The sequence below is a fragment of the Pelophylax lessonae genome (genome assembly GCF_965119305.1).
Source record: "Pelophylax lessonae genome assembly, chromosome: 12".
Lineage (NCBI taxonomy): Eukaryota > Metazoa > Chordata > Amphibia > Anura > Ranidae > Pelophylax > Pelophylax lessonae.
The window spans coordinates 159,328,808-159,354,860 of record NC_138779.1 but is presented as its reverse complement, the minus strand read 5'-3'; the positions used below and the strand labels follow the sequence as shown (position 1 = coordinate 159,354,860).

Here is a 26,053-nt window from a genome sequence, read left to right as displayed (position 1 = left end):
AAGGAAATTGCTTTGCATTCTTTAGATGTGGTTCGGGCGATTAAGGTTTACCTGGGGGCTACTGAATCTTTCAGGAAATCAGATTCTCTTTTTGTCCTTATGGAAGGACCTAGAAAGGGATTGGCTGCATCTGCTGCAACCATTTCTAGGTGGATCAGGCAGATGGTGTTTCAGGCTTATTAATTGAAGGGTCAGGTTCCTCCTTTCCCTGCAAATGCAAAGGCGCATTCTACTAGGGCACGGAGTGCTTCTTGGGCTTTTCGCCACCAGGCGTCAGTGATACAAGTTTGCAAGGTGACAACTTGGTCGTCTGTGCACACGTTCACAACATTTTATAAATTAGATGTGTTGGCATCCTCGGATGCTTCTTTTGGCCGCAAGGTTTTACAGGTTGCTGTTTGAAAGAGACTTAGTCTATTTGAGGGTGTTTGTCAAGGTGAGCTTCTGTTGTTCCTGGTTGAGCTCTATATTCTCTGGTTGGCTAAAGTTTAACTTTGTTGGGAATTACGTTCTTTTTCTGCGTTGTTTTCCCACCCCTCATGCAAATACTGCTTTGGGACTTCCCAATAGTCAAGAATTATATGGAGCTGAGTCTGTCAATGAATGATAGAGAAAACTGGATTTTTGTCTTAGCGTAAAATCCTTTTCTCTGAAGTTCATTGACAGACACAGCTCCCACCCCTCTATCTTGAGTGGGCTGGGTTTTTCCTCTAAACACTGCTTGTAATTAAACTGAAGCCTATAGTAGAGTGTGTGGGTGTATACCTGCAGGGACGGCCCCATAGGCGTGGTAAAGCTTTTTCCTGCCTAGGGTTCTACTCCTGTAGGGGGCAGCATAACCCAATGGTTAGGAATTATATGGAGCTGTGTCTGTCAATGAAGTTCAGAGAAAAGGAATTTACAGTAGGACAACAATCCAGTGATTGCTGAGGTATGTAGGTCCGAATTTCCAGCCAACCTCAGGCCTTGGGACTTGGGGCTAAAAACTTTAAATAAGCAATATGAAATAGGGGCTTTTTAGGGGCCCACTCGGGGCTATAGCCCCGGTCAGACCCCCCCCCCGACGCCACTGGAGGAGAGTTTGATTTAAATGAAGGGAGGTTTTCTTCAGGATAAGGAATCTTTACTTGGGGGTAATGGCTGGAGGAGATTTTTTTAGTTTTAGTTTGGAGGGTGGGTTTAGAGACAGGGGGGTTTATTTTATTGCGATATTTAAGGGAAGGAGGTGGATTGCATTATGCTTTATACCTACAGGTAAGCCTGTAATTAAAAAACAGTGAGTATGTCCTGAGCGTGCTCCATTTAGGAGATATTGACTACTTCTGCAGTCAGTGATGTCACTAGTTACTCCAAAACGATATACATAGTTGCCAATGTTTGAAAAAAATTTCCAGGGACACTTTTCAGCACAGCTATCAATTACTTACCACACCCACTTCCGCAAAGCTCCACCCACTCCGCATAATCTCCGCCTACTTATCAGATTATAGGGTCTACTCAATAAAGAGAGAATTACAGGAATTTGAAAAGGGAATTTTAAACTTAAGGCTGCTATTTGATCCGATCCTGTCTGTGAAATCCGGACAGATGGAAACCCTATTTTCCATCCATCTGGCGGATAGGATCGGATGAGAATGGACATCCAATCTCCCCATAGAGGACAGCGGGGATCTGACAGCTCCGTCTGTGCACACAGAGCGGAGACGGAGCTGTCATCTGCCTGCTCAGCGGGGATTGGCGGATCGATACCGCACTGAGCAGAACGGACTTCGTCGGATGGTGCACCGTGTGAAAGGACCCTTACAGAAGTGACTGCTAGAAGAAAAGAGCAGGGTGTTGTTTATTAGTGAAGAGTGGGGAACAAAAGACAGATATTGGAGAAAATGAGGGGATGCTAGAGGGAGTATAGTCTCAGCAGTGCCATAAAACAAACATTTTGTCTGGAAGAGAAAGATGGGGAACAGGGAGAAAATTCAGAGACAGCAAAAGATGGGACAAAAAGAGAATATAGGCAGACTATGTATGCTCTCCCTGTTCCCCATCTTTCTCTTTCAGACAGAATTTTTGTTTTATGGCACTGATGAGACTTTGCTCCCTAGAATCCCAGGCATCTCCTCATTTTTGCCAGTATAATCTTGTTCCCCACTCTTATAAACAGTACTATTGACTCTGTCCTTGTCCCTCCTTTTAGCACACTGTATGATCCGTGGTGACATGTAAATTCAATGTAATATCTGCCGGGAAACAACTCACTGTTAAAAGGAGGAACGGTTGGTGTTCTGTTCTCACTACACGTATGCCCCAGGCGTGTGCAGCTCAACATACAGCTAAACCTTTAATCCTGCAATAACCAGTCCTTTTGTAACTTAAGGCTTTATTCCAGAGATAGAATAGTGGTCACGTGAACAGGTTACAAGTCAGAATGGATATGCGAATAGGATTGTGAATATGAGGTGAAACTGTAAATAAACATATAAAGGCATATAATCAGTATACAAACATAAACAGTATATGCATTGAGTATATAACCAACAGTTCATAGGCATACCAGTGATGCTTCAAAGGGGGGTTCAGGAATCTTCCCACAGCAACCTCAGATGCTGTTTGCTCCTTCCTGAGGTAAATCTTAAAATGGAGATTCTCTCAGAGAGGGGTGGAACTAATATCCAGCAATAGAGTACAGGAAGTACCATAAAGTGCTGTATAACAGTCTATGTCACAGTGGCATCTTGTGGACAAGATTGGTATTACAAGTTCCAATAGAATTAATTACTTCCTTATGCTGGAGGCATGACACTCCCCGCCTGGTATCATCAGATACCACTATTTATTCCTCAGATGATAACAACAAGACTAGTTCAGAAACTGATCTGAGGAACAACCTTGTCTCCTTGATTCTCTGGATCTTGACTTCCACTTTACATGGGAGTGATGATGTGACACAATCAGATAAGCGATGTGGTGGTGACCAGGAACTGTTAGAGGGTTTCTCTCTTCTGACTCTAGGTTGGCTTGCTTTAGACGACCACCTACACTAAGTAGTCCATTTGGATCAAGGAATGGGTCGAGTTTTCTCAGGGCACTGTCTCTAGGGATAGGTTTCCTGTTCAAGATACAGTCAATCTCCTTAGCATATGCTTCATGCTGTACAGTGCGGATGATAAGATCCTGAGACTGCTGTAGCTCTAATACTGAACTGATCCTTTGGCAATGGTGCCATCCCTTGCGGTCACAGTTGTTTGAGTCACCTTTAAAGGAGCGAGCTATATGGAGAAGACAAGAAATAGCTCGAACAAGTGTCTTCCATTTTGAGAATCTGGTAAATCTGTCAGATTTAAGCTGGCAGTCTGAAGTTGTAGTATGAAATGTTGAGATCTCAGGACGGATGTCAGTATCTGAGTCTGGATCTATTAGTTCAATAGTGTCACTTTTAGGAAAAGTCTGTTCTGCATCGTACAAGAATGCAGGTCCAGTAAACCATGTTGTGTCTTTCAGGTTACATGCAGCAACAGCTCTTGTAGCATGGTCTGCAGGGTTGTAGTCAGTAGGTACATAGTGCCATTGTGTTGGAATGGTGGATCTCCTAATCCTCAACACTCTGTTGTTGACATAAACATAAAAACGTCTGGTTTCATTGTAGATGTAGCCTAGAACTACCTTGCTGTCTGCGTAGAGCTGAACATCTTTAAGGTCAATGTCCATCTCTGAGGTTATTAGCTCTGCTAGTTCAACAGCTAGTACTGCAGCACAAAGTTCTAGCCTAGGTATAGTATGCTCAGGGTGTGGAGCAAGCTTTGCTTTGCCCATGATGAATCCTACGTGGCATCGTGCTGTAGTGTCAACAGTCCTTTAGTAGGCCACAGCAGCTATTGCCTTGACAGAAGCATCACAGAATATGCAAAGGTTTTGACTCTGTATCTCTGTAGAAGGTACAGGAGCATATGGGCGTGAAACATGGAGATCAAATTAGACTGATAAAGAGTCCCTCCACTCTACCTAAGAGTTCCTCTTATCAAGGGGTAGTGGGGCATCCCAATCGGATGTTTCACGAATCAAGTCTCTAAGTAAGGCTTTGCCTTGAATTATAACAGGTGCCGCAAATCCTAATGGATCATACAGGCTATTGATTGTAGACAAGACACCTCTGCGAGTGAAGGGTCTTTCTTCTCCATTTATTTGGAAGGCAAAGGAATCGGATTTTAAGTCCCAAAGTAGACCTAGACTGTGCAGTACAGGTAAAGAGTCTGTACCCAGATCTAAGTCCTTTAGATCACTGGAATGGTCTTTAGCGGGGAAAGCTTCCATTACCTCTTTGCTGTTAGAAGCAATCTTGTGAAGCCTGAGATTGAAACAAGCGAGCATTTCCTGTGCTCTTTTAAGAAGACAGATTGCAGACTCACTGGAAGGTAAGGATTTTAAACAGTCATCCACATAAAAGTCTTTCTCTACGAATTGTCTTGCATCTGAGCCAAACTCAAGTTCACCTTCTTGGGCGGAATGTCTGAGTCCGTAGATAGCGACTGCAGGTGAAGGGCTATTGCCAAAGATGTGTACCCTCATGCGATACTCTGAGATATCTTTTGAAGGATCATTGTCTTGGAACCAAAGGAACCTTAGGAAGTTCCTGTCTTCCTCTCTGACCAAGAAACAATGGAACATCTGCTGGATGTCAGCTATGAAGGCAATAGAATCTTTGCGGAAGCGTAAGAGCACTCCCAGGAGTTTGTTGTTAAGGTCTGGGCCTGTCAAGAGGACATCGTTTAAGGAGATACCCTTGTATTTGGCACTAGAGTCAAACACTACTCTGATTTGACCTGGCTTTTTGGGATGGTACACTCCGAATATAGGGAGATACCAACACTCTTCAGAGTCTTTAGGGGTGGGAGCTACCTCTGCATGACCGTTCTCAAAGATCTTCCCCATGAAAGAAAAGAAATGTTCCCTCATCTCTGGCTTTCTTTGTAAATTACGTCTAAGGGAAGCAAAACATTGTAAAGCTTGTTCTTTGTTATTGGGTAAGCGTTGTCTCTGTGGTCTGAAGGGAAGAGGTGCAACCCAGCTGTTTGTGCTGTCTTTGACTAGACCTTGCTCCAATATTTCTAAGAAGAGTTTGTCTTCGATAGACACTGCCACACGATTGTCATCTTTAGTTCTCTGAAAGACTGTGCACCCTAAATGGTCTTGGTCACTGTCACAGGCAAAGTTGTCACTAGTGGGGCTTGTGAAGGGACAAGATAAGTGGTTGGCGTAGGCTGATTCCTTAACAAGGAAATGGTTGTGGCATGGCTGGAAAAGAGAGGGACGTCCATTCTCTAGTGTATTTGTGAGCATGCTGCTAACGGAGTTAGGTTTGTGCACGCTTCCTAGACAGACATCTCCTATAATGACCCATCCAAGGTCTAACTTCTGAGCATAAGGAGCGTTATTGGGACCATTAATCTGAGCTCTTGATTTGTGGGCTTGTAAGATATCTCTCCCAAGGATCAGGATAATCTGAGCCTGAGGATCAAGTTCTGGTATCAGATGTGCTATGCGTTTCAAGTGTGGGTGATGAGCAGCTACATCTGGTGTAGGAATTTCAGATCTATGATCAGGGATCTGATTGCATTCGATAAGAGTTGGCAAAGACAAGCGAGATCGCCCATCGCTGGACTCGAATTGGTAGCCGGATGCTCTCCTACCGGCCGTCTCCACTATTCCTGCACAAGTTTTTAAGGAGTAGGGAATGCGGGAACCTTTAATGCCGAACATGTCAAAGAAAGTTGAGCTGGCTAATGACTTGTTACTTTGGTCATCCAGGATTACGTAAAGCTTAATAGCTTTGTCTTTTTGGTCTGCTGGGTAGACTCTTACTAGGCAGATTTTGGAGCAGGACCTACCACCTATGGCCCCTTTGCAGATCTCTGTACATTGTGAAGTGACCTCTGGTGTAGTTGTGGTGGTGTGCTCCTCCTCCCCGCCGTGCTCACTAGTGCTGAGGGTGTGTTGTAAAGTCCATGGAGCTGGCCCAGGATGTAACCCTGTGTTGTGATCTGAGCTGTCACATTCTGTGCATTTTAAACTGACCTTACAGTCCTTGGCGAGATGGGATGTTGAAGAGCAGCACCTGTAGCAGATGTGGTTCTCCTTGAGGAAAGCTTTGCGGTCCTGTAGGGTTTTCTCTCTGAAGGCTCTGCATTTTAGTAGAGGATGTGGCTTCCGATGCAAGGGACACTGCTTACCAGGATCATTGACCTTTGTCTCTGAGTTAGAGAAGTTGGCAGACCTGTGAAAGGAACCTGGAGGAGACACGTTCGTTTGGTGTACTGCTACTGGAGGTTTGCGAGGGTTAAGTCCCACAGGAGCAGCACACAACAGTGTAAAATCAAAACTTGGATCATTTCTTGTTTTAGCTTGCTGGCACACAAAGTCCACAAAAACAGAAAAGGGAGGGAATGGAACATCATGCTGTCTTTTATATCGGGATCCGTGTGTAATCCACTGCTCTTGCAAGTTATAGGGTAACTTTTGCACAATGGGGTTGACACCTCTGGCTGTGTCAAGGAATGCAAGTCCTTGTAAGTCTCCCTCAGATTTAGCTGCTTGAAGTTCCATTAGCAAGTCACTTAACTCTCTAAGTTTATGGTAGGCTTTGCTAGGTATTCTGGGAAAGTTATCAAGTCTTTTGAATAATGCATTTTCTACTGCTTCTGCTGAACCATAACACTCATCAAGTCTATCCCAGATTGTTCTAAGACCAGTGTCTGGGTAGTTTATATTTATTGTCCTGATTCGCCTGGCATGTTCGGCAGACTAATTTCCAAGCCATTTGATCAGGAGATCTATCTCTTCGCTGCAAGATAGCCCTAAGTCTCTGATAGTGTTTTGAAAGGATGACCGCCAGGCTCTGTAGTTTTCAGGGCGGTCATTAAACTTTTCAAGTCCTTTGGTGACTAACTCGCGTCGTGCAAAGAACCTTGCAAAGTCTATGGTGGCTTGGTTACCCTGTTGTGTGTTGTCATGGTAAGATGGCTGTGTGTAGTCATACCTTTTGCTGGCACCGAGCTGTCCTCTGATGTACCGTTCTGGCTTGGGCGTTGGTTCTGGAGGGCGATTAGAAGGTGATTCTATTATCTCACTTATGGGGAGTCTGTCGTAGGAGATGTCACTTTGTGCGGATTTCTCCTGTTTGCAGGCTTGAGGCTTGTCACAGACTTGTGGCGGTACTGTGTGGTGACTTTGGCTTGTCTCTTTGACGTCATCTTTGACACTGCTTGTTTTAAAGTGTTGATTGATGTAATCTGAAGTTTGTTGTAGAGAATTTGGAGTTTCAGCTGCTGGTTTGAGAATATTGCTGCGTCTGCTGCGTTCACTTCTCGGGTATACAGCTAATTCTAAGGCGTCTGCTTCAGCTATGGCTGCTGCTACTTCCTTCTCTATGGTCAGTTTCTCTAGGGCTACTTCTAGGAGGGCCTCCTCTGCCTCTTTCTGCGTTTTTATTAGGGCTTCCTCTGCCTTTGCTTTTAGGAGGGCTTCCTCTGTCTTTGCTTTTAGGAGGGCTTCCTCTGTCTTTGCTTTTAGGAGAGCTTCCTCTGTCTCTTTTTTTATCCTCACTTTCTCCTGTTTAATCTGCATTTCTTGCTCAGCAAAGGCTGCTTGCGCCTTGGCGGCTTCAGCTTTCGCACGTGCTATGGTGAGTGCACTGCTTGAGGAGGAAGATCTAGAGGAGCCGGAAACTCGGGACCTTGTCTTGAGTGAGGATGTTTGGCTATGTGACATATTGCTTGCAGGGATGCTTGACTGTGTAGAGACTGCTGTATTGCATATGCAGATGACTGCGCTGGCAGGGTAGCAGGCCTCTGTATAGTCTCTGTCCTAAATCCCACTTGCTGGATAGCCGCTGTTTCACTGTTCTGTTCTCACTACACGTATGCTCCAGGCGTGTGCAGCTCAACATACAGCTAAACCTTTAATCCTGCAATAACCAGTCCTTTTGTAACTTAAGGCTTTATTCCAGAGATAGAATTGTGGTCACATGAACAGGTTACAAGTCAGAATGGGTATGCGAATAGGATTGTGAATATGAGGTGAAACTGTAAATAAACATATAAAGGCATATAATCAGTATACAAACATAAACAGTATATGCATTGAGTATATAACCAACACTTCATAGGCATACCAGCGATGCTTCAAAGGGGGGTTCAGGAATCTTCCCACAGATGCTGTCTGCTCCTTCCTGAGATAAATCTTAAAATGGAGATTCTCTCAGAGAGGGGTGGAACTAATATCCAGCAATAGAGTACAGGAAGTACCATAAAGTGCTGTATAACAGTCTATGTCACAGTGGCATCTTGTGGACAAGATTGGTATTACAAGTTCCAATAGAATTAATTACTTGCTTATGCTGGAGGCATGACAGTTGGCCTGGAGCAGCTGAGCAGCAGGCGGCTGAAAAGTTAGGCTGTGTGCTGAGCGCGCGTGCTGGTGAGGGTCTCTGATACACTGTGAGGGAGGGGCCTGGCTCCAAACCGCCACCTACGCATGCGCCACCCACGTTACCCAACTGGACAGGCACAGAGGCCAGCCCCCGCCATGTTCGCCCAATCACAGGGTGCCCGCCGGCCATCCTGAGCATGAAGATCACGGCGGCCGGAGAGAGAGACATTAGGGCAGGGGTACTCAAATATAAAATTGAAAGGTCCACTTACCAATTTTCCATTCAGTCCGAGGTCTGGAAAAGTTACCGTCTGGCTGCTGCACCTGGGGTCTGGCTGCTGGTCCTGGCTTCTGGGGTTGGGCTACTGGTCTCCGTGGTGCCGAGCTCTGTGGTGCCGGTGGTGCTGGCTCTGTGGTGACGGTGGTGCTGGGCTCTGTGGTGACAGGCTCTGAGGTGTGTTGCTGGCTGGTGCTGGCTCTGTAGTGCTGGGCTTTGTGCTGTGGTGCTGGCTGGTGCTGGCTCTGTGGTGCTGGCTGGTACTGGCTCTGTGGTGCTGGCTGGTGCTAGATCTGTGGTGCTGGCTGGTGCTAGATCTGTGGTGCTGGCTGGTGCTAGATCTGTGGTGCTGGCTGGTGCTAGATCTGTGGTGCTGGCTAATGCTGGATCTGTGATGCTGGCTGGTGCTGGATCTGTGGTGCTGGCTGGTGCTGGCTCTGTGGTGCTGGCTGGTGCTGGCTCTGTGGTGCTGGGCTCTGTGGTGCTGGCTGGTGCTGGGCTCTGTGGTGCTGGCTCTGTGGTGCTGGGCTCCTGTGCAATATCCCGCGGGCTGCAGCTGTCACTGTGAAAACGGCACCTCTAATTCCTTCATAGTCCCGGGTCACAGGCGGAGTGATATCAAATGCACTCTGCCTGTGAGAGGAGGAGCCGTACAGAGAAAGCAGGCGGCTGCAGTAGAGAGCAAAGCCGCTGTTTCCTCTGTACGGCTCCTCCTCTCACAGGCAGAGTGCATTTGATATCACTCCGTCTGTGAGCCGGGACTACAAAGGATGTAGCGGCTCTGTTCTCTCACTGCGGCGGGCAGGCATGTGACATCACTGGTTGCTAGACACCGGGCGGCCGGTGATCTATCAGCCAGTGATAAAAGGAATAGTCAGCGAATCGCCGTGGCCCAGATCTAAGGGCGTCCGCCTATTGAGGCCCCGGGCATTAGGGAATAAAAGGTCAGATGGCCCCTCCTGCCCAGGGCCGGTGCTAGACTATTTTGCACCCTAGGCAAGACCAGCTACTTGTGCCCCCCCCCCCCAAAAAAAAAAAAAACGTAATGGCTTTGTGCAGTGTCATGAAATAACAGCCCAATACACTCTCTGATCACAGATACCATTGTGTGATAATCTGTCAGTGTTTTATTTATAATGGCATTTTTTTTAATTATTTCACTGTGTGCCATTATAAAAAAATATATTAGTAGTGAAGCACCGGGGCCTAGGTTCCAAGTGTGACTTTTGGGACCCTGGTAGTTCGGGCTGGATTAAGAGCATCATGGGCCTGGTGCTGAGGATTTTGGTGGACCCTGGATTATGAAGTCTCTTTCCCTGTATGCTTAAATAAAATTCTCTACAGCCCTGCCTTTCTTAACCACCACTTATGCCTAGGCCATCACCACCCACTGCACCTGGGACCCCTTTCCTCATTATCTACTGTGCCTGTAGCCTCTCTTGCCTTACCAACTACTGCACCTGCAGCCCTCTTCTCTCACCACCCACGCTGCCTGGGCCCCCCATCCCTTACTATCTACCATGCCTGGGCACACCTTCCCTCACAACCTAATGTGCCTGTAGCCCCCTTTATTGCAGACATACTATAGGAGACGGTCAGAGACTGCGGACATGCTACAGGAGACGGTCAAAGACTGCGGACATGCTACAGGCGACGGTCAGAGACTGCGGACATGCTACAGGAGGCGGTCAGAGATTGCAGACATGATACAGGGGACAGTCAAGAGACTGCAGACATGATACAAGAGACAGACAGAGACTGAACACATGCTACAAGTGTGTCCTAGCAGTGACCAGTGTGGAAATCATTGATCACTGCACTATGTGTAAACAGGAGTTTAGAAGATATTACAAAGTGCCAAAAAAGTGAAAAAAAAAAAACATTCCTAACAGTCAATTGCTCAAGCACAGGAGGACAGTAAATGCTTAACATGTCTGACCAGGTAATTCCTTCAAAAATAACAAAAAATGAAAAGGTGAAATACATCATGGAAGGCTGACACAGGACTCTGCTACACATAACTCTATAGAAACAGCTGAGGTTGCAGTGTGCTGTGTAAATAAAGCAAAGATAAGAAGCAGTGTGAGATTACCAATTAAGTACACAGGAGGGGAGAACACACTGATTAATCATTAGTCTTCTGCAGCCGGCACACCAGTGAGTGTTTGACATGTTTCATCTAAATGTGATCATACCTTCTGTATACTCCGGTATGTTGGATTCTCTGCATCTCACCCCCATCCAGTCCTGCTCCTGCCACTAGCATCTTCTGGTCAAATGTGGCGGGCTGGGTAAGCTGATTGGCTAGGAAGGAGTGGGAGGTGGAGCAACTTATCAGCAGCCACACCCTCCCACTCAGAAGAGCAGCGCTATTGGCTGCCTGTTACACTGCTCTGTGCCTCTGCCTCCAGCATCTGTAAGCCGGTGGGAGGGAGAGGGGGGAAAGCCGCAACCACACTGCTCTGATATCACCATCACTCGCCTGCCGCACGAAACTCATTGCTCCTGCCTTCCCCACGCTCCCCCACTGGCCGGGACAAGTCCCGGCAGAGTAAATTAGCCGGGACAAGGTCCTATTTGGTGGGACTGTCCCGTCAAAAACGGGACAGTTGGCAGCTATGGATATAGTGTGAATAGCACCTTGCTCCTGCGCTCAGAATCCAAGCTCCCCAACCACTCTTTCCACAGGACTCACATTTGGCATCTCAAATGGCTAAGGTCTTGCTGCCCTATAGGACTGGGGTAGTCCAACACATACTGCAAACAAAGAACAAAGAAGGGCACACTGACCTAGCGCATTATCCTCAATATAGGCTTTATTAATAGAACATAAAAAAGACTACTTACAAAGGTGTAAATCAGTCATATCAAAAAAAGTGTTTGAATATCAGGAGCAGTCCATACGAATGTCCACTGTCCCTATCAGATGACGGCTGACGCATTTCGAGGCTTTGCTTCTTCCTCAGAGCCACTGTGCCATGTCCAACTCACAAGTTTAAATAGCAGAATCTAGGGGTCCAGGTGTACGGATGGCAAGCGCCTGCTCCTTCAGTTCACTGTCACCAGTCCTAATTTGTCCGTTCCGGGGTTTACACACGCCGGTATGGACGAGGAGGAGGAAATACGATAGGCGGAAGTAACGTGAGTGGAACTGATGTCACATATTTGGAACGCATGATGCGGCGACCCGGAAGGTAGCCGGCGTCCGTTCCACTGTTATCAGTGAACAGAAGCAGGGTAGGAGGCCCAGCGAGTCTCCGGCCAGCCCCCTCCCTATACTGTACAGATGATATATGCAAAAAGCAATATATACAAAGGAATATGAGAGCGCAGTACCTAAATTTCTACTACCACTCCCATATGCATAGAAGGCTGCAGCAGTATTAATACAATGTATTTCTGGCCAATAGCAACACCTCCCTGGATCTATTTGGGGTATGTTGGATTTTATTATTTGAAATGGTCTCTATTTTTATTTGCATCTTTGCATATGTTTTTAGTATGTGTCACATGGATGGCACATTTGATTATGGTATATGTAATATATGAATGCTATGAATCCACAGCTTTTGGGGCAGACGGCAGTGGTATATGTGGTAAGGGTTAAAAATGTTGTTACCACACCCAAAGATGAGGCTTGGGCCATACTCTGCTATTTAAACTTGTGAGTTGGACATGGCACAATGGCACTAACGCGTCAGTCGTCATCCGATAAGGACAGTGGACATTCGTATGGACTGCTCCTGATATTCAAACACTTGGTTTTGATATGACTGATTTACACCTTTGTTTGTGAGTAGTCATTTTTATGTTCGATTAATAAAGCCTATATTGAGGACAATGCGCTAGGTCAGTGCGCCCTTCTTTGTTTGCAGTGATGTCACTAGTGCATGCACACTGCATTCTGAAAGGACGATGCCATCTACGATTGGCTCAGCCATTCAAATGACCGAAGTTCACGAACCAGAAAGAGGACCAGGTGAAGACGGAAGCCCCAGCAGCAGTAACAGTGCATTGCCAGCTGGAGGGCTTAATTTTAACCACTTGCCACACAATTGCGTACCTGGTACATCATCATGCTTCAAGTGGTTGTATTGGGATGATATACAGCTGCAAGCATCACCCTGGTACCGTTTTTTAGAGTCCACGGTCAGCTCTCTTGTAATAGCGATCAGAGTGGCTAACTAGCTGCACGATTGCTATTACAGGCATCGGAAGGGGACCATCCCGCTGCTCGCTCAGGCTCTCCCATCTAGAGACCTGCATTACCAGCCAGCGCATCTGCCAAGTGGCCGGGATCAGCTTTGATCCGGTCTCCATAGTGGTAACCCAGAAGCGATGAACTGACATCACTTCCAGTTTACCCGGGTGTCATCAGTGCCATTTTCAAAAAAAAAAAGGCATTCAAACATACTGATCTTGGTGTTTTGAATGCTTTTAAGCGCAGACGAGGGATTTGGGGTCTTTTTGACCGCAGATCTCCCATAAAAGGTACTTGCCACGTGCCTATTGCTGCCACAAGTGATCTTTACATTTCTTTTGAAAGCAATAAAAATTATAATTTTTTTTAAACAACAGTGCACAAATAAAAAATAATATAAATGAATAATTAAAAAAAAAAATATGTGGAGGGTAGGGTCTGTGGAATGGGGGGAGATGTCTGTGTAAACTCTGTGTTGTTTGTTATGGCTTGTTGACACCGACAGCTGTGCTGAAAGCATGGCTTCTGGCATGTAGTGGGAGTAGACATCACACATCACATTGTTTACTTTTTTGTAAGAACTGTGAAAATGATACAGGTGACATTTAATTCAGTTCTGCTCATTATGAGCAGGTGCAAAGAAAGAACACCATATGCTGGTAAGCTGTGTCCTGGTTTTACGTCTTTTAACCCAAAATGTGTGTCATAAAACAAAAGCTGAGTGCACTGCTTACCACAATTTGGTTCCCTTTGCAATGCCCAGGCTGTACAGAAAGGTTAGTGATTATCCAGTTTTAGTGTACCATCTCTGCAAGTGCAAAGGGCACCAAATTGTGGTAGGCAGTTCACTTTATAATATTCCTTATGATAAACAATTTTTAAAAGGTTAAAAAAAATCAGTGAGTGCACTGCCTGCCATAATTTGGTGCCATTTGCACCTGCTCAGTTTGTACACTAAGACTGGATAAAACCAGGTGCAAAGGGCACCATCCTGTGGTAGGCAGTGCACTGATTGATTTTTTGATTTTTTTTTTTTACATTTCATAAAATTATATTAGGGCACAGTTTTACAAGTTAAAACAATCACTAATGTACTGCCTACCACAATATGTTGCCCTTTGCACCTACTCAGTTTGCACAGTAAAGTTAGCTAAAATCCAGTCTTAGGTCTCAATCACACATCATAGATTACCATGGTGCAGCAAGTATATTGCAAATACCTGCCTGTACTCCTCAGCGATGGGCTGAAAAATGCCACGGCTGCCCACTGCTGTAAACAAGCATGTGCACATCCAGTGGTTACCTGCAGGTAGGGATACATGTGTGCCCTTAGATGAAATCTCACTGCATCCATGGTTAGATGTTTGTCCCTAACAGCAGGTAACCACTGGATGTGCCGAAGCATGTTTACAGGAGTAAGCAGCAATTAGGTCATATGATTGAGACCTAAGAGTAGATAATACCCAACCTTACTCTGCAACCTGGGCAGGTCTTTGTGAAGTTGACCTAATCTATTTTATTTAAAAAAAAAAAAAAAACATTTACCAGGTACCTTCTGCATATTGTTACACAGTGAAAATATGCCAACTATAAGGCCCCTTTCACATGATCGGGTCTGCCTGTCCATTTTTCAGGCAGATCTGATAGGGCCACCTATTGATCTTTATGGGGAGGCAGATGTCAGCGGACATGTGTCCCCTGACTCCCACCTGGCATCTGATCTGACAAGATCTGCTGAAAACTGACACTGACAGGTCCGTCACTGCACAGTGAGTGGAGACAAACCTGTCATCCACCTGCTCAGCAGGGATCAAGGGAGTGATCCCTGCTGAGCAAGTGGAGTCCATCCAAACTGATCAGCCCCGTGTTAAAGGTGCCTTACTCTTTTCTTTAACATAGTTACATAGTTGGTAAGATTGAATAAAGTTCATCCCTAACAGCACTTTTAATTCTTATAGTGTTTTAGAAAAAAATCAGTATGGATCCAAGTAAAATTAGTTCAGGAAAGATATACTGTAGCTGGTGTATAATTATATACCTTAGGGCAGTGGTTCTCAATTCCGGTCCTCGGGACCCACTAACAGGCCAGATTTTAAGTATTACCTTGGGGGATGCAGACTAGAATACTGCAATCACTGAGCAGCAAATGAGATCACCTGTGATGTAATTTAGTTATCTTGCAAACCTGGCCTGTTGGTGGGTCCCGAGGACCGGAGTTGAGAACCACTGCCTTAGGGTGCCAGCTAAATAAATTCTTAGGGATAGTTTTCACTAGTGTTGCACTCTGAAGAGGATTGCCATTCAAACTGCTGTAGAGAGCATTTGGTAGACAGTGAGGAGGTGCTGTATTACTTTCCCACTACCTTTTCTAACCCCTTAAACTCTGCACTTGCACGATGCAGACACATGCATTGTGTCCTTGAATGGTGCCCCTATTCATTTGAATGGGTTGCATTCAGCAGGTAGTACTGTCTACAGAAAACGACAGGGGATACATTTTGCTGCCACATTTTTATTGCCCCCCTCCCCCCAACACAAATAACAAAAGGCCTTAGAATTTGAGAGCCAAAATCCCCCCCCCCCCCCCAGAAAAAATATATATATCTACGGCCCTGGCTGTAAGTAGCATTAAAAGATCTGCCCCTCACTAAACAGTATTTTTTTTTAAAAAAAAGCTCTTTCTAAAAAAAAAAAATTTGCAAATTGACCTTTAAAAAGGGCAGAAAAAGAATAAGATTTAGCTGCCTTAGACATCATTAAGATTCAGGCATTATGCTATTCATTTTCTGATTTCAGGCTAGTGCTACAAATCCTCCTGCGAACTGAACCCAGGCCAGTTTGCTCATCACTACACTCATCAGATGCACGAGGGAGCACTACTTATTACATGCAAATATGTCCATTTTCATAGCAGCTAATGTATTACACATAATTTGTATAAAAACAAATATGTTCCTAAAATAAGTTAAAAAAAAAAAGCTTCAACAGATTAACAAACACAAACTGACAAGTTTTTGTAAATGTCCCCCACTGTGTTTTTCCTTTAAGAGCTTTGCTTTTTAACATTCCCATCAAGAACTTTGTTTTTTAACATTCCAATCATACCTTGGTTTTGTCCAGTTTGGTCCCAGAGAATTCCATAATTCAAGTTCATTTTCATCTAAACACTCTTTTAGAAAAGCAACAGCTTCCTTGGTTAGCATTGGACTCTTAATTCCAGCAGCGATATCCACGCCTCCAGAACTGTCCACAAGCTGTATGCAGACACAAAATATTATATAACAAACAAAATAAAATATTTTAAAAGGAAGCGCCTACTAATTCACAAAAGACATTACGTTTATGCAAAGGCAAAACTTATTTTAGTTTTGGAGACAGTAGAAATGAGTTAGATTCTCTGACAATTGACTTTAAAAGAGAAGTTTGGGGGGTGTCTGGGGAGATGGGATTTCCCTGTATGCCCGAAAGATTAACATTTTGTTTCTGCGTTACGAGTTTATCATAGAGTGTTGTGCTCCTCTCTACATCTGTAATGGTATTGACTGTAACAACTATGGTTATGCTTTATTGTTTGGAAATTGTTGTTTCTGTATTCCCATCGTTATCAATCTTGAATAAAAATTATTGAACCAAAAAAGAGAAGTTTGGGAATAAAAAAAATAAACAAACAATCATAGTCACCTAGATGATTGCAGCGCCGATCCCAGCTGCATCTGTCCCCGCCACCTCTATGACCTAGAACTGAGCAACCAACACCGCTGATCGCTCGGTTCTCGGTGCTTCAGTCTGCAGAGTGCCTCTCTGCTCTGTCCCTCTAGCACTCACTAAAGCGTAGGGCTGTGCAGGAGGTTGAAGCAGCTGGCTCAGTCTCCCTCTGAGCCAGCTGCCGATCCAGGCATTTGGGTGGATCCCGACTGTAAAGTTGGAATCGTTCTGGAGCATTGACCGGCTGAGTGACGTCAGCCAACAGCAGGCTTTAGCCCATTGTCTGCTGAAAACAGAACGAACTGCACTCTTGTGATCCATCGGAGAAGTAGGACCAAAAGCACTTTGGCCCTACTTCTCCTTTACTTGCAGGTAGGTTTACGCCTCTGTTTGTACTGGTGACCATTGTCACTGAGACAGAAAGTCATGTGTCATGAAAGCAAAAGGTAAGGGGGAATCTTCCAATGGGAACACGTGTTATAGTGAAAACTGTTTAAGATGGGAATGCCTCTCACTTTGAGAAGATTTCCTTTCACTTGTTGCATCTCTACTTACTGGAACTATTTATAATTTTATGTATAATACTGAAAAAGGCACTTCCACCTTTTTTCTTCTATAAAAACTATTTCATTGTTTGAATAAACCGAGCATTCTGTGACATTGTACCTGCCGTCTCTGCGTTTCATTGAGTGCTCCCAGATATCTGAAGGAACTTTGCCTGCTGGCCATGCGAGTCTGAATTATTGCCAACAGTGTTTTACTGCGTAATACTACAATCATGGTAAAAAAAATCCCACTCCGTGCGATGTGGCACAATTATTTAGAATAGCACTGAAATGCACAAGTACAGTTAGTGCCAATAAACCTACACTGCAATTCACAATAACTTTTAGACACAAGGCTTATTTTTACCACACCTACTTGCTCATTAACCTAGACTAGCAACAGACCTCTAGTGTCAAAGACTAGGCAGCCAGGCAACCATTTTTGGTTTATGGATGCACTTTAGGGTGTAGAATTTTCCAGTTGCTGAACTATATAGGTTTCCAAATACTTTTAGCCTTTTCTTACCGTTTTAAGTGGCCCAAATAAAAAGTGAACAAGCTCCACAGAACTAGGATTCATAATATTATTTTTCAGTCTTGCCTGGAAAAAGAATCACAAGGAACAATTGGTAAATATCATTAAATTAAACCAAGTTTTGTCCAGATATATGTGGTATTTTTATATCATACCAATAGGCAGAAGCAGTATTTAAATTTCTGGGCAGCATCTTCATACTCTTCCAGCTTTGGAGGCTTTGCACGAAGAGTCAGTAAACCCTCTGTGGAAATATGAAAAAAATTGAATACATTAGATCTTAACATTATATCACATTAAAACATTTATTGATAAAAGCAAACCCATCACAAATTGATAGTTTGGCTCTACATGGTTGTTGGCAAGCTGAATCGGTTTGTGGCCTCCAGTGGATCCCGCTCCCCATTTCAACAGATAATCTCTGTACCAACCTCACTTTTAAATTATCCATAATGTATTCAAATATATTTTGAAGGAATTCAATGACAGCATAATGTCTTTGTGTAAAATATAACTACTGTATAACATACTAAGACTTTTAAGACGGAAAAAGTTTTTTTTATTTGAATAAAATATATAGTTTTGGATAAAATATAGTATGTATTTTGCTGTGTCTCATGAGTAGTAGATTTCTTTTTATTTCCTGTCTAGAGGGGCAAAAAAAGATCCCCTCTTAAGTAGGGATGATTGAACGGTTCGGGTCGACCATCGGTTCGACCCGAACATTGGCTGTTTGAAATTCGGCTAAATTCCGAACTTTTTGTGGTAAAAGTTCGGAATTCGGCCACCAGAACCGCCCAAAATGCAATGGGACAGGAATTGGGCTTTAAAAGCCCGTGATTGGACCAGAAACGTCAGTAAAAGCCAATTGAGGGGGCAGGAGTCTGCTAGGAATGTGATTGGAGTGACTATGGGGTCCAGAGGCCAATCAGTAGTGAATACGCCCTCCAGTATATAACATAGCCCCGCCAAATCTCTAGCACTGTAGTAGAGAGGCTGTGGAATAGAGTGGAAGCATTTGTTACTCCTGCTGCTCCAGTGTCATTTTGCAATTATTAGTGTGAGGAAAGGGATATGCAGTGTAGTTAGGGTACTATATACCACTATAGTTAGATTCAATAATCTAGTTTCTGTAGGGAAAGTGTTAAGTGTCAGGGTGACCGTAGTGTAGTTTAGGGTGAACTGACTCTGACTGCTATGCCAGGGTGACCGAACTCATCCATGTCATGGTGACCGCCAGAAAAAAAAGATAATTTTTTTTGGATTTTTTTGTAGTGCAGGGATGGGGTTACGCTCCTTTCACACCTGGGCGTTTTTGTTTCAGGCGTTTATTGGGCTTTTTTGTGGACGTCTTGGAGGCAAGCATGACATCTGAACTTCTGTATAGGGGTAGATATACACACACACACATATATATATATATATATATATATATATATACACATACACACATATAGGTGTGAAGGGAGTGGAACCCCATCCCTGCGCTACTGAAATAATAATTTCAGTAGCGCAGGGATGGGGTTCCGCTCCTTTCACACCTATATGTGTGTATGTGCATATATATATATATATATATATATATATATATATATATGTGTGTGTGTGTGTGTGTATATATACCCCTATACAGAAGTTCAGATGTCATGCCTGCCTCCAAAGACGTCCACAAAAAAGCCAATAAACGCCTGAAACAAAAACGCCCAGGTTCTGCCAGCCAGAATACTGCTATAGACTTCAGCAGTGATTGTATGAGAAAAATTTGACAGGCTGGTTGTAATTAGGCCAATCGATGGATCAAATTCAGTACAATCAGCCGGCTCATAGATGGATCAAATCCATCTACGGCCGGCTGTAGACAGCGGTCATCTGAACAAATGTCCCCACTGAAAGATAACGTGTCTGTTTCTCTTCTATTGCCAGCTATAATCAAAATATTTGGATTTTTTTCTCACTTTCAATCCTGGTGACAATGGTTACCAGAAGACAAAAGTTCTAACGCCTCCATATTCCATCTAGAAGTAAAATAAATGTTTTGTTGGTAGGTAAACTTTACCCATTACTATGCCATTATGGGGGATGAGAGGTAAGAGATAGGGTATACAAACATACATAGTTTGTGATAGTGTTAGGAACCGGGAAACATATCAGCTGCCAGTACTGGAAAAGTGGGTAAAATCTTGAATTCGTAATAATAAGCTGATCAATTTTTGAGGTCCTGTACTCACCTCAGAAGCATGACCAAGCATGCGTGTTTTTTTGTGTTTCACGTTTAGGGCAGCTCATTAATTTCAAAGGGCTGCCCTATGCATGAGAAATGCGCATAAAAGTGCCTAACGCATTTGTAAACATTGCACAGTGCCAAAACACATGGTACTGCGATACCATGCGTTATATTGCGTGTGCCAACAAGATGCATTGGGGCACTATTTAGAATCAATGGCATAGTCGCACGTTTGCAAAAGGGCAGTATGTTTTTTTTTGCACTGCAGGAAAACTTGCAGTTTTCCACACATTCCAACAAAGCATAAATCTGAACAAAGCCTAAAATAATTACTCTCTCATTAAACTCAATATTCTGCTTTCAGTCAGATCTCTAGTATTTCAATTATGTCCATTTCAGCCTCTTATTTATCCTTAATTATTCCTTTTAAGTAAATCTTTCTGTTACTTGTGTACACCGTGATTACTAAAGGTTACCTCCGGCTTCCGGTTTCTTGCTTCTTCTTGATTTCTTTCTTTGGTTGAGGACTTTAAATGCTTCGGCTGATTTCTGGAGCTTCCCCATGAAAAATTCAATGTCATCAAAGCAGTGATTCAGTAGATCCTGTGCAAAACAAATGTAGCAATATGACAATAATGTGGTGCATGGAAATGGAACACAAAGATGTTTTAACTTGTTTGTCTTTCACTGCCACTTTAAACCTCAGGTGGCCAGATGCACACCAAACATTTTCTGAAAGTATAGGACTAGTAGAATAAAAGGATTGTACGACTAATTTTGTAGATCCTGTGTTTAAGGATCTTGTAAGGAACCCCTTAATATTTGCCTTACTTTTTGCTTTATTGTAACTTAATTTTGAGTGCTTCTTTAACATTGGTTTTTAGCTTACAGTTTAATATTACATTATAACAATGTTCTGTAGAAAAAGAGGAACTTGCTATATTGAGAAATAACTCAATACACCCTGTAACGGATCAACCGGCACCCGACCAGGCACCTCCGTTGACGGATGCTCCTAGTGCTTCCCGAGGGCTCCAAGCACTCTACCAGACACCATAACCGCCTCAGACCCCACGAACCACCGCAGCTTGGTAAGGGTCTCTCCGTCTCCTACCCACCCTGGACCTACGACAAGGTTTCAGGTTCCCGTGGGTGAACCTCTCTTTCCCCAGAGAGGGCAGCAGGAACAAGCTCTACACAAGCTCTTACAAGAGCATAGTGATTATCCAAGGGAGTATGGAAGACCATAGCAATCCCTTGTAGCATATTCCCCCAATAAGAGATAGGACTCTAGATTGAGGGTGAACTAACTCTTTATTGAACAAGAAACATACTTTTATACAGTTTTCCCCCACAAGGTTACCGCCCAGGTGGACCTTGTGGAGAACTGAACGTGACATTCACAATCCAATAGAAACAGGGTTTTACACTCAGTCATTCCCATACAGTGTACACAATCCCTCCCCCTAACCTTAACTAATTATCTAGCCATCTGGACAGAACAATGTGAGGTCATTAACATCTAACAATGAGACAGGTAAACTTTAACACAATACACATTCCCTCCTAATACACAACAATAGGACAAGAATGCTAATGACAGTCTGTGTGTCTCTCTCACATTGAAGCTGGAATACACAACCCATAGGAAAAACCTGTCTGACATTGAGGGATATGTAATACACACATAGTTACATAGTTACATAGTAGGTGAGGTTGAATAAAGACAATAGTCCATCCAGTTCAACCTGTGTAGGTGTGTGTGGCCGTTATCATCTCACATACCCCTGAATGTTCTGATCCTTGAGATGTACGTCTAAGAGTCTTTTGAAAGCCACCATACTTCCCGCAGAAACCACCTCTTGTGGTAGAAAATTCCACAATCTTGTAGCTCTAACAGTAAAGAACCCCCCATGTTGCCTGAGGTTAAAACACTTCTCCTCTAATCGCAATGTATGCCCTCAAGTCCTCATGCACTCTCTACGACTGAATAGCTTTTTTTCTATGTCGAGATCACCATTGAGATATTTATAAATTGCTATCATGTCCCCTCTCAGGCGTCTCTTCTCCAGGGAGAATAAATCAAGCGATTGCAGACGCTCTTCATAATTAAGGTCCTCCAATCCCCTGATTAGTTTAGTTGCCCTTCTCTGGATCCTCTCCAGCTCCAACACATCCCTCCTGAGGACTGGCGACCAGAACTGGACAGAATACTCCAGATGTGGTTGAACCAGAGTTTTATAAAGTGGAAGGATTATAGTCTTATCTCTGGAATACATCCCTTTCTTTATGCATGCTAATATTCTGCTGGCTTTGGCAGCTCCCGCTTGACATTGCATGCTATTGCCTAGTCTATCATCTACCAAGACTCCCAGATCTTTCTCCATTCTTGATTCCCCCAAGGGTTCCCCCCCTAGCGTGTATTGTGCTTTTATGTTTTTAGTCCCCAAGTGCAAAACCTTACACTTCTCCACATTAAACCTCATTTGCCATGTCGTAGCCCACTCCGTTATTTTGTCCAGGTCATTTTGTAGGATATCTGCTTCATGCTGTGTAGTTATTGCCCTGCCCAATTTTGTGTCATCTGCAAAAACTGATATAGAACTACTGATCCCGTCCTCAATGCTGTTTATGAATAAATTGAACAAGGTTGGTCCCAGGACTGAGCCCTGGGGGACCTCGCTTACCACCTCAGACCAGTCTGAGTATGCGCTGTTTATTACCACCCTTTGGACACGCCCTTTTAGCCAATTCCGTATCCAAGAGCAAACCCTGTGGTCGATACCTGCAGACCTTATTTTATAAATTAGGCGCTTGTGGGGAACTGTATCAAACGCCTTGGCGAAATTCAGGTACACCACATCCACTGGTCTGCCCCTATCTAGCTCACAGCTCAGTAGAATGTAGAATGTTAAGAGATTGGTTTGACAAGAACGCCCATTTGTAAACCCGTGCTGATTACTGCTGATGATGTTGTTGTCTTTAGAAAACTCTAGTATATAGTCCCTTATCATCCCCTCCAGAAGTTTACATACTATCGATGTCAGACTGACAGTCCTATAATTACCCGGGACATGCCTCTGCCCTCTTTTGAATATCGGTATCACGTTAGCTTTCCTCCAATCCCCTGGTACATTTCCTGTCATAATACTATCAGCAAAGATCAGGAACAGTGGTCTAGATATAACCTTACTGAGTTCTTTGAGTACCTTTGGATGTACACCATCCGGACCTGGTGATTTGTTTGTGTTAATTTTATCTAGCCTTTCCCTGATTTCACCCTCTGTTATACATAGCGGCAAGTCCTGTGTAATACTACTGACCATACAGTCATGGTCAGTGTACCCCTCCTTTTCCTGAGTAAAGACTAATGAGAAAAAGGCGTTCAGCACGGTTTCCTTTTCAGTGTCCTCTGAACCATCCCCCCATCTTCGTTAATTATGTGTGCAATTGTAAGATTCTGGTACCTCTGGTACCCTTAATAATCTATTTCCTTCCAAATATGCGTCCCACCTTTCTTACTAGGTGGTACGCATACACCTTTAAGACAGATGATGTCATCGCTGAGCGCCGCAGAGCGGCTATTTCAACCGCCGGCGTTCTCACTCACATCGTTCGTTCAACCTGCCTTGTGTATCCACATGCTTTCAAGCCTGTCTTGCTGTCGGAACCTCCAGCTGGTTGCTTCTACCTGGAGCAGACCGGAACCTCGATACTGATCCCTGTATCTCGCTACCGGATCTTCCCCTCTCTACTGGACCCCTCTACTACTAACATTTACTAGTGATAAGTACCCCACAGGGGAATCCTCCATAACCTACTTACACTATCTATCATCTGCACTGTTGCATAGATTGCTAGCTCTTGAGCCTACTACCATCTACTATCTGCACTGTTACATAGATTGCTAGCTCTTGAGTCTACTACCATCTATCATCTGCACTGTTACATAGATTGCTTGTTCTTAAGTCTACTACCATCTATCCTTGCACTGGGTTTGTCTATCCTGTAATTGTCATCTGCTGTCCTTACCACCTGTCACCATACTCGATTACTAACCTATCTGCACTCTACCTAATACCATCTAGTACTCTCCTGAACAAACCTATCAAGTACTTACCATCTCTATCACTGTTCACACCTGTCCCTTCAGCACAACACCTTCATACTGTCATATACATTCCACCACTCCAGGAACATCTTATTGAGTGTGTATATTTCTGTATGTTGAAGCTGACAGGCCCACAGTGATGAGTCTGGAGAGTTGGATCTGGTTATTCAACACATCTCTTCATGACTACTGAGTGGAGATTTTGCAGCTGCATATCCAGCCTACTACAAAAACGCAGGAGCGTTACAGATTGAACGAACCAGAAAAAAAAAATGGATTCAGCAGAATTACCCACTCAAGTGACACAATTAACACAACAAGTAAATGCGTTAATACTTGCTCTTACTGAAGTAAAAGAAGAGAATCAGACTCTGACGCAGCAGGTAACCCGTCTCTCACGGCTTACTACTGTTCAGCCCCCTGAACCTAAAATAAACCCTCCCCTAGTGTTTACAGGTTATCGGAAAAAATTTTGTGAATTCAAAAACGCATCTCAATTGCTTTTTTTGTTAAAACCTCGTACATACTCTACTGATCAGATTAAAGTCTGTACCATTATTTCATACTTAACGGGTGATCCCCGGGCCTGGGCAGACTCTCTCTTTGAGAAAAATGATCAGATTCTCAACTCCTATTCCTTATTTCTAGCAGAACTCGCTAGTTTATATGAAGACCCCAATAGGCAGAGTACTGCTGATATTCAATTAAGGGCTTTAAAACAAGGAAGGAGACCTGTAGAAGACTTTGTAGCAGAGTTCAAAAGATGGACCCTTGATTCAGGGTGGAATGATACATCTCTGCGAACTCAATTCAGACTCGGGTTATCAGAAGCTGTTAAAGACGAGCTCGCCCGAGCGGATTTACCTGGCACCTTGGATGCCTTGATACAACTTAGTATCAACATCGACAGATGACTACGAGAAAGAAGGGCTGAAAAAATGGGAATGCCATTAACTAGTCCTTCTCAGATTGCGGCCGTTGACCCTACTCCCATGGAGGTAGGAACTATACGTCCACCTTTATCAACTACTGAACGATCCAGAAGGAGATCCAGAAATCTCTGCATGTACTGCGCATCCCCGGATCATTTGATATGCGTCTGTCCCCTTGTCCGCAAAAAAGAGGGTGAGTGTTCACATGTCTTGCTAGGAGGATTAACAACTTCCTTTTCTAACCCCTATCTTTTTGTTCATTTAACATTACAGTGGGACCAGACTAGGATCACCACCAAGGCTATGATTGACACTGGATCTTGTGGAAACTATATTGATACACGTTTTGTTACCTTAAATAAAATACCTATTATTTCAAAGCTTAAACCTGTTTCTGTTAGTTTCATTAACGGTATTCCATTGTCTTCTGGTCCAATCACCAACCAGACACAGGCACTCCTTGCCACTGCCAACGAGTCTCATGTGGAGACCATCACCTTTGATATACTATCCTCACCCCATTTTTCCATTATTTTGGGACTTCCCTGGTTACACACACACCAACCAATCATGGATTGGAAAAGATGGACTTTGGCCTTCCCTTCTCGCTATTGTGAGATTATGTGTAACCTCCCATCTTATGGAAAGATCCTGTCTGTGGTGTCAGATGAGATTGCACCACTATGCTATCAGGATCTGTCCGAAGTATTCCTTGAGAAAAATGCTCAAGTGTTGCCTCCCCATAGGGATTATGATTGCACTATCGATCTACTCCCTAACAGCAAATTGCCTTTCGGTCATGTTTATCCCCTTTCACAGGATGAACTTTCTCATCTCAAGGAATACTTGGATGAGAATTTGAAAAAAGGGTTCATCAGACCCTCTACTTCTTCCACAGCTGCAGGACATTTCTTTGTCCGCAATAAGGATTCCAGTCTTAGGCCTATTATGGATTATAGGCAATTAAACACGATTACGATAAAGGATCGCTATCCTTTGCCGCTCATCCCTGAACTCATTGAACAAGTGCGTGGGGCTACTTACTTCTCTAAATTAGACCTGAAAGGGGCATACAACCTAATCCGAATCCGTGACGGAGATGAGT

At 43.9% G+C, this 26,053-nt stretch overlaps 1 protein-coding gene across 1 annotated transcript in view; it reads right to left on the bottom strand.

The window, feature by feature from the left end:
- EPS8L1 (EPS8 signaling adaptor L1) overlaps window positions 1–26,053 on the bottom strand; it is an 892,485-nt gene that overhangs the window by 233,370 nt on the left and 633,062 nt on the right. Inside the window, exons 10-13 of the mRNA XM_082273475.1 lie at window positions 20,382–20,508; window positions 17,837–17,925; window positions 17,673–17,747; window positions 16,002–16,150 (exon numbers count right to left, since the gene is read on the bottom strand). Coding sequence (XP_082129601.1) covers window positions 16,002–16,150; window positions 17,673–17,747; window positions 17,837–17,925; window positions 20,382–20,508 — 440 coding nt within the window. The remainder of the gene's footprint in view (window positions 1–16,001; window positions 16,151–17,672; window positions 17,748–17,836; window positions 17,926–20,381; window positions 20,509–26,053) is intronic.